Source organism: Ichthyophthirius multifiliis (genome assembly GCF_000220395.1).
Source record: "Ichthyophthirius multifiliis unplaced genomic scaffold scaff_1120509250435, whole genome shotgun sequence".
Classification (NCBI taxonomy): domain Eukaryota; phylum Ciliophora; class Oligohymenophorea; order Hymenostomatida; genus Ichthyophthirius; species Ichthyophthirius multifiliis.
Window position 1 is genome coordinate 4269 of NW_004086739.1, and position 9138 is coordinate 13406.

At 12.7% G+C, this 9138-nt stretch overlaps 1 protein-coding gene across 1 annotated transcript, besides 18 other annotated features; it reads right to left on the reverse strand. All coding sequences in view use genetic code 6, as the record gives it.

The window, feature by feature from the left end:
• The first annotated feature begins 570 nt into the window (after window positions 1–570).
• Window positions 571–611: a microsatellite.
• Window positions 612–617: 6 nt separating this feature from the next.
• Window positions 618–663: a microsatellite.
• A 1249-nt stretch (window positions 664–1912) lies between these two features.
• Window positions 1913–1994: a microsatellite.
• A 717-nt stretch (window positions 1995–2711) lies between these two features.
• Window positions 2712–2792: a microsatellite.
• Window positions 2789–2840: a microsatellite.
• Window positions 2789–2846: a microsatellite.
• Window positions 2847–3887: 1041 nt separating this feature from the next.
• Window positions 3888–3945: a microsatellite.
• Window positions 3891–4014: a microsatellite.
• Window positions 4015–4020: 6 nt separating this feature from the next.
• Window positions 4021–4064: a microsatellite.
• Window positions 4065–4233: 169 nt separating this feature from the next.
• Window positions 4234–4288: a microsatellite.
• Window positions 4234–4289: a microsatellite.
• A 222-nt stretch (window positions 4290–4511) lies between these two features.
• Window positions 4512–4548: a microsatellite.
• Window positions 4549–5295: 747 nt separating this feature from the next.
• IMG5_074370 (hypothetical protein) lies at window positions 5296–6052 on the reverse strand (the record flags this gene model as incomplete). Its single annotated transcript, XM_004036621.1, has 3 exons — window positions 5296–5364; window positions 5420–5665; window positions 5732–6052. 2 exons carry the CDS (start codon window positions 6050–6052, stop codon window positions 5657–5659), a joined length of 330 nt encoding a protein of 109 aa, XP_004036669.1. The 3' UTR covers window positions 5296–5364; window positions 5420–5656.
• Window positions 6053–6078: 26 nt separating this feature from the next.
• Window positions 6079–6121: a microsatellite.
• A 1737-nt stretch (window positions 6122–7858) lies between these two features.
• Window positions 7859–7902: a microsatellite.
• An 811-nt stretch (window positions 7903–8713) lies between these two features.
• Window positions 8714–8743: a microsatellite.
• A 116-nt stretch (window positions 8744–8859) lies between these two features.
• Window positions 8860–8901: a microsatellite.
• Window positions 8888–8936: a microsatellite.
• Window positions 8909–8961: a microsatellite.
• The last annotated feature ends 177 nt before the right edge of the window (window positions 8962–9138 follow it).

Consider the following 9138-nt stretch of genomic DNA (forward strand, 5'->3'; position numbering starts at 1 on the left):
TTTTATCCGAATATTTTTCTTAAAAAGAAAAAGATTATAAAGAATCTTTAATAAATAAATAAAATACTGAAATAATTTTTATATAATAATTTAGTCCAATAAATATTAGTATCATTTAAATTAACATGAAGTTTATTTAAATTCATAAATAGAATATAATTAATTAATAAATAAAATTTAAACATATTAATCATAATATATTTTAAAAGCAGACAATTTTTAAAAATGTAATATTAGTATAAATTCTATAAAAAATTAAATTCACATATAATAATAATAAAAAACTGATTAAAGAATATAAAGCCAAGCTATTTAAGAATTAAGAAAATCGCTTTTATAAACTTTAAATTTTGGAAGATTAAGTTTAAATCCATCAAAAAGTCGAAATAGTATTAAAAGTAATAATAATAGTTTAATTAAAATTACAAACAAAAATTAAAATGCTCTTTTATAAACGAATATTATACATGTTTCTAAATAAAATTCAGATGAAAATCTTTTTGAAATTACTTAAGAATTTTTTATTTCTAAAATATAGTGCATATAAGAATAAATATAATTTGAAAATCTTAAAGAATAAGAAATAAATAAAGAATTATAAATAAACAAAGTATATGATGAATAAAAATTAAAATTAGAACAAAATAAAAATTATGAAAAAAAATATATATTAAGAGGAGTAAAAAAACTAATATGAGAAAATAATCTTAGAAGTTAAAAAAAATTAAGAATAAAAAAAAACTAAGAAACAAAAGAAGACCTCGATTAATAATTAAATGAGGAAAGAGAAGAAAACTTTCTTTTAAAAATCCATCCTCTATAAAAAAAAATGAAGAGCCTCATTTATTACAGACAACCGAAATAATTATTTTTCCCCAATAGCAATATATACAAATAAAAACAGATTCTCAATTTAAATAATCTCCTAATAATAAACAATATATATATTAAAATAATTATGAATCACCTTTTTATTCATGTTTAACAACTCCATTAGCCTCGACACGCACAAGTCAAAAAGAAAAAATAATATAAGTAATATACTAACAAGATTTTCGAAAAATGGAAATACCATAAAACAATTAAATGAACCATTATAAAAAACGAACTCAATTTTTCGATTGTCAAGAACAATAATACTATGAGCTATCCCTTTTAGATTTAAAAAATTTAGAAAACAAAGACTTAATTAAAAACCCTTCCCAATTATTTAATTTTCTATAAACTTTAAATAAAAAAGAAAATTTTAATCTAAGTCAAGAAGCAATATATTAATTAGAAATAATCTAACAGGAATCTTACGAAGAGTTTATTTAAAAATTAGAATAAGAATAAGCTACTGAAAACAACGTTTTATTTGAAAAGTTAATACATTATCCGGATAAAAAGTTGCTTTTTAGAACTGAAATAGCTTTAGATGAAAAAAAATGTTTTATTTTATATGGAGAATATTATATAAAAACTAATAATATTGCGAGTTTTTTAAATTTCAGGAATTCCTTTTAAACTTAATAAAAAGTTAATTATTTTGATACTTTAATTTCATTGAATTCTAAAGATTTCTAAAACTGTGTATTTTTTGCAAATTAAAGTCCTAAATAATTAAATAAGCCGTGTGAATTCTTATTTCTGAAACATTTTTCATTCCTTTAAACTCTTTCTGGGGAAGAAAAAGTATGCTAAATAAACGTTTCGTTAAATTCAGAAGAACTTCAAGAAATTATTGATGGATTTTCAAAAAAAAATAAAAGAGGAGAACTTTTTGAAGGCATAATTGTATCTAAAATAAAAGAAAAAAACATATTAAAAATTAAATTTTTAAAAAAATATTAATTTCTCTAATTTAATTTCAACTTTTTAAGCTAATAATAAGTTTATGGAAATGTACAAAAGTTATTTTAAAAGAATAGATTAATATAATATAATATAATATAATATAATATAATATAATATAATATAATATAATATAATATAATATAATATAATATTATATAGAAATGTATAATTTTTTGAATAGTAAGCACATAATTTTATATAAACTATTTTTTTATTTATATTTTTGTCAAGATTAATATTTATATTCTAGTAATTTTAATTCTCTAATATTTTAAATTTATTGTATTTTTTAATAATTTTATTTTCTCAAATTTTCAATTTCTGCAAAAAGAATAAATACTAACATATGTAAATCTTATATTTTTATAATATAATCATTATTACTTACTATAGATTTTTTATAATCATTACTTAAATCTTCAATTTCTTTTATATATTTATTTAATCTATTGATTTCTTACATTAAAATATTAATTTTATCATTTAATTCTTAGATATTTTTGCTATTTTAAAAGTATAAAATTACCTCATTTTCCCTTTATTATAATAAAAAAGACATTTATTAATATTAATTATTTAGGTTTTCAAGCTTTTGTTCAAGTTCATATATTTAAATATAGTCTTTTTTTTATTTTTTAGTTTATTTTATTCTATATCTTTATTTTATTAATCAATAACATCTTTTAAATACTTATTTTTTTATAATTCTTCATTTAATTTTAGGTTTTAAACTGATAATGAACCTTCTAAATGAATTAATTTTTTTTCGGTATTTAAGTATTTTTTATTATTTTCATCAATAAATTATTCTTTTTATTCCAATAGATTTTTATATTAAAATATTTCTTATTAATAATTTACTTGTTTATTTTTATATATATAAAATTAAAAATAAATTAATATATATAAATATATAAATATATAAATATATAAATATATAAATATATATATATATATTTATTTTTTTTAAAATTATATTTATATTTTTTTATTAATTATTATTTTTATTTATATTTGTATTTAATATTAAATTAAAATACTATTTTTATTTTCTATATCGCTTAATTATTTTTATTATATATACATTTTTTTAACTTCATCTTCAAGATTTTTTTAAAGTTCATTAAAATTTTCTTATTATTAAATTTTTTCATTTATAACATTATTTTAATTTTCTATTTATTTTTATAATAAATTTATTTTTATTTTGTGTGTTTCTTCTTAATTTTTTATTTCATCTGATTAATTTGATATTAATTTTTAAGTTTCTTCATTTTTTTATTTCTCATCTATTAAATTTAAATTCAACTCTTATATTTACTATTCCAACTATTTACATTTATCTTCAAATCCTTTTAAATTATTTATAATGATATTTTATTTTACAATATCATCTTTATATTCTTTATTTATATATTAAATATATTTATTTTTAAATTTTAAATTAAAAAATAAAATAATACATTAAATTTAATTTTATTTCTATGAAATTAAATCATTTAAATTTTAAATTTATGAATTTTAGTTTTTTATTGTTTTTTCTAAATCTTTTATTTTATTTTATAATTAAAATTATTGAAATACTTCATTTTCTAATTAGTTTATTTTTTTTCTTTATTATTCTTCATTTTATTATAAATTTTCTATTATTTTTTTATTTATATCTATTTCATCTTTTATTATTTCTATTTTATTTTCCATCTTTATGCATTAATCTTTATAATTCATTAAATCTTCAATTTCTTTTTCTTATTTTTTATATCTATCCTTCTAATTTTCTATATTTTTAAGTAAAAAGTTTATTTAATCGTCTTTATTTTTGCATAAAGCATCTATTTTTTACAAATTTTTTATTTAGTAATCTTTTTCATTAATTAAACTTTGTAATTCTTTAGTCAATGTTTCTTTTTCATTTAATAAATCTCTTTATTTTTCATTTTCTTAAGTTTAAAACTTAATTTTATCTTCTAATTAGCCTAGTTTGAAAGCTTTTTATTATTAAAAATCTGAAAATTAATTTTTTATTAATCAATAAATTCTTCTTTTGAAAGAATTTCTTATTTTAATTATTATTTTTCAATTTCTATTTTATTTAATTATTCTTAATTTAATTTTTACATTTCATTTATTTTATTTGATTATTATAAGTTTTAATTATCTATTCTTTATTTTTTTATTAAAAACTTTATTTTTTTATTTTTTTTATATTTTTTACTCTTTTTTAATTTATCAATAATTTAATCTCTTAAATTTAATTATTATTTATTATATTCATTTTAATTTTAATTTATTTTGTTTTTTATTATAATAAATATTCTAAATCATTTATTTTTTCTAATTTTTGTTAATCTAATATATTAATTTCATCTATACTAATATATATATACATTTATATATAAATTATTTATTTTTTAAAAAAATTATTTTATTTTTAAAAATTTATTTACTTTTTTTTTAAGTCATTTATTAATTTTTCTTTATTTTGTATTTCGTCCTATAATTAATTTAATTATTTTTCTTTATCTTAATTATTATCTTCTAAAAAATCTAAACTATAATAATATTTTAAATTTAAATTTAAATATTTTTTTACTTAGTTTATAATTTTTCTATGATTTCATTTTAATCATTTATATCTTTTTTTAATTATTATTAAATATTTTCTTACTTTTTGTTATTTTCTAAAATTTATTTTTCTAAATCTTATATTTTTTATTTATTTTTTTATATTTCATCATTTATACTTTTATTATTTTTAAAAATTTATCCAAAAAAATATAATAATATACACTATTTTTAATTATTAAATTTCATTATTTTTTAAAATTTGTTATTATTTAAATTATTCATTTAAACTAACATTTTATTTATTTTTTTATTAAATTTCCTTTTCCAAATAATTTATCTTTTATTCATTCTATTCAATATTATCGTTCAATCTATTTTTTATTTTTACTTATTTTAAATAAACAAATGTTACTATTTTTATATTTCTTTTAATTCATCGTCCTTTTATTAAATATTATTTTAAATGATATTTAATTTTTATTCTTTTTAATTATTTTCATTTAATAAATTATCATACCTTTTTATACATGTCAAAAATTATATTTCTTTGAATAAAAATTTTACATTTATTTTAATTATTCATTTTCATAATTAAATTCTTCTGATTTTATTTTTAATTATTAATTTTAATTTTCATATTATTTTGTTTTTTCCAATATATCTTTTTCTAGCTCTTTTATTTTCTTTTTACATTTTACATATTCATCCTACAAACTAACTTAAATTAAAAAAAAAAAAAAAAAAATCTTTTTTAATACTTTTCTTTTTCTTCTTGTAATTAACTTAGGTTTTTTTAATTTTTTTAATTATTTTCTTCGAGTCTTTAATTAATTATATTTAGAAAATTAATTTATTTAAATAAAAAATAAAAAAAACTCATTTTTAAGCTTTTGAAGAACTTTATCTTTAATTGAAATTACTTCAATATTTTTATCATTTTCAGCAATAATATCTTATAATCTATTTTGTTTATTTGTCATTATATTTTTTTAAAATAAAATAAAAAATTAATTACTTTAATTCTAGCTCTACAATATTGCTTTCATTTTCTTAAATTTAATTTTATAATATACTTTAAATTTTATTTTATTCGCTATTAATTTAATTATTTTATTCTTTTAATTAATTAATCTTCTAATTACTTTCATCAATACTTTTTACACAAAAATATAAAAAAAAATATTGAAAAATAAAAAACCATTTTTTTAGTTCCTCGATTTCTTAATTCTTACAATCTATAGTATTTTTCGCTTCATCTAAACTATTTTTTATAAAAAATATCAAACAATAAAATAAAAAATAGTTACTTTTAATTAAGTTTTTATACCATTTCATTTTTTTGAAGATTATCTAATTTATATTATTCAATTTCATCTTTATATTAAATAACATTATCATTAACAATTTATAATTATTCAGTAACCGTATAAACTTATTATTCACATTATTTTTTCCAATATTCTATTTCTTCATCTTTGGCAGTAAATAAATCTTATAATTAGTTTGTACTTTCTCTCCATCCTTTTCTTGATTTTGGATTCACTACTGCATTAGTATCTACATAAGTAGGAATTACTGTTACTGTTTTTCGGATATATCTTCTATCTGAATTTAGAGGAGAAATATCTATATCGGATAATGATTACATTTTTAAGTTTATATTTAAAATAATAAATTTAATTAATTTATTTTAATATTTATTTATTAATTTATTTATCAATAAATGGATATAATTAAATATACATTATGCAATTTTTTAATTATTAATTAATTTTATATATATTGTATAATCTCTAATAACTTTATATAAATTTTTCTTTATATTTTAATAATTTCATATAAATAATATTTTTTTAATTTAATACATTTATTTATTTTATTTTTTTAATAATAAAAAAAAAGAAATGTTAATAATAGTAGATTTCCATCCCAAAAATTAAAATATATAAAGAAATAAATTTAAAATAGAAGTAGAGCCTAATTAAGATATTTTAACTTTAAAAACCTTAATAACATTAAAATATACTGATTTAGATCCTTAATTTTTTAATTTAATATTTCATAATTAAGAATTAAGTGATGATATGAAATGTTTAGAATTATTAACAAAATAAAAACTTATAAATGCTAATGAATAAATTACAGTTTTTATACTTCATAAGAATTAAAATTGTTTGTGTTAAATATTTTGAGCTTAAACTTTAAATAATTAAAAAAATACAATATAGATATATATATACTAATTCAGATTTTTATTACTTTTTGCAAATAAAATTATAATTAAAAATATTTTATTTTTATTAATTAAAAAAGTGAAATATTTTTATTTTTGTAAACTTTTCAATAATTTTTTTGTATTATTAATATATTTGAATATTGATAAAATTAAATATTACATATTTCTTTATTATTGTGATATATTTATTTAAATATTATTTTTCTAACATTATAACTTCCTTGATTTCAAATTTAAAGTTATCATATTTTACAGAGAAAATCATAATAATAAAGAGACTGATTATTTATTTTTCATTTATCGATAAATATTTCAATATAAATTAAAATTAAAAGGATTATATTTTATAAAAATAATATATTAAAAACTATTCAGTTTATATTCATATGTTTTATTTTATTTAATTTGTTTGATATACAAAAATTATATTAAATAATAATGAAAATTAAAAAAGACATTTTTATTTGATAATCAATTATTTTAATATTTTTATATTTTAAAATATAATGTAAAAAAAATATTTTATTACTTTGTGCTTACAAGAAATGATTAAATTGTTAATAGCGATGTAATTTTTGATTTTTTTTTTAAAAAAATTATTTTTAATTTAAAGATCTTAGATTTAATTTTTTTTTGAATTTTAGCTTTAAAATATAAAAATGATATATATATATATATGATTATTTAATAATATAATTTAAATTAATAAAAACATTTATTATTAATTATATATAAATAATTATATTAAAATTTAATTATTTTTATTTAAAAATTTAATCATTAATAAATATTTAATTTTCTGTTTAGTTTAAAATATAATTTCTAGATAATTCGCATTAAATATATATTTTATAAAATTAATAATAAACAAAAAATTTATATTTTGTATAGAAAAAATAAATTATTTTAATGTATATAATTTATATTAATTTATTATATATATATATATATATATATTTTAATATTTTTAATTTAATTTAATTCATAATAAATTAATTTAAATTTAATAAATATTATTATTAATGTGATGATATTTTAAAAATTAATTCTTTAATTTTTACATTAATTTTATATAAAATTATAGCTTCTTTTTTCAATTTAATTTATAATTATAATAATCTTATAATTTTTATTTTAGTCATCTTATTATTAATTTTTCTTTCGCAAGGCAAGAGTGATGTATATATTTCTTTAAATTTACTTATTAAATAATTATACTATTTTAAAAAATATTTAATTTTTTAAATAAATTGAATATTTTATTTTTATAATTTAATAAAAACATATACTTTTATATAAGCTTTTTTCATTGAATACTTTAAATAAAATAATAATATTATATATAAATATTTTATTTATAATTAACAATATTTTTAAAAAATCCATTTATTTGATTAAATATTACTTATTAAAAAAACTTGATTACTATCAAAGATTAAAAAGTTTTATACTAATCTTTTTATTATTAACTTTTTTTTGATTGTTCATTTATTTATTTTTTCTAAATAAAAACTATTGTTATTCGTTTATATTTTAATAATTATCATTTTTAACTTATCAATATAGTCACATAAATAAGCTTTTTAATAGTTTTATAACATTTATAACTTAGTTCTCTATTTTTATTTATTAGTTTTTTTTTAATTTGAAAATATTCCAATAAAATCAATTTGCTTAAAAATTCTTATAATAAAAAAATTATAAAATCTTTTTTTTCAATATTTTTTAAAATTATGGATTAAAAATAAAAATGAAAATTTATTTTTTTATTAAATAACAGTTATATTTTGCAAAATTGTTATTTTTTTTTATTATTATAGAAAACAAAAACAATCTAAATTATAGAAATAAACATATTTTAAAATTATAAATTAGTTATTTGTTATTATTTATATTATAAATAATATTTTTTCTTAAATATTTAATGTTATTTAGTTATTGTTAAAATTTCAAGATTATTTCTAGTGATTTCTATAATTAAAATTAATTATGTTTTTTTAAAAAATATAATTTTTTTTATTGAAATTTTATAGTTTCTTTTTTAATTTAAATTAAAATGGACTAAATTTATTTATAAATAAATAAATAAATATATAAATAAATTTTTACATAAAATACATAATTAACTTATTATTTTATTTTTTCATTAATATAAATATATATATAAATAAATTTAAAATATATATATTTTTTTTAATAAATATTAATATTTAAAATCATCATATATATTATTAATTATTCATAATATATTTTTTATTATTATTTTTATATTTATTTTTTATATCTATTTATTTTTCTATATAGTATTTAAATTTTTTATAAAAAATTTTTAATTCATATTTTAAATAAATTATATAATATTTTTTTTTTATTATTATCTTATTAAATATTGAAAAAAAAAAACATAATAAAATAATATTTATTATTTTAGTATATATCTAAATAAATAATATAAATATATTATTCTATTATATTTATAATATTTTATTTAATAAATA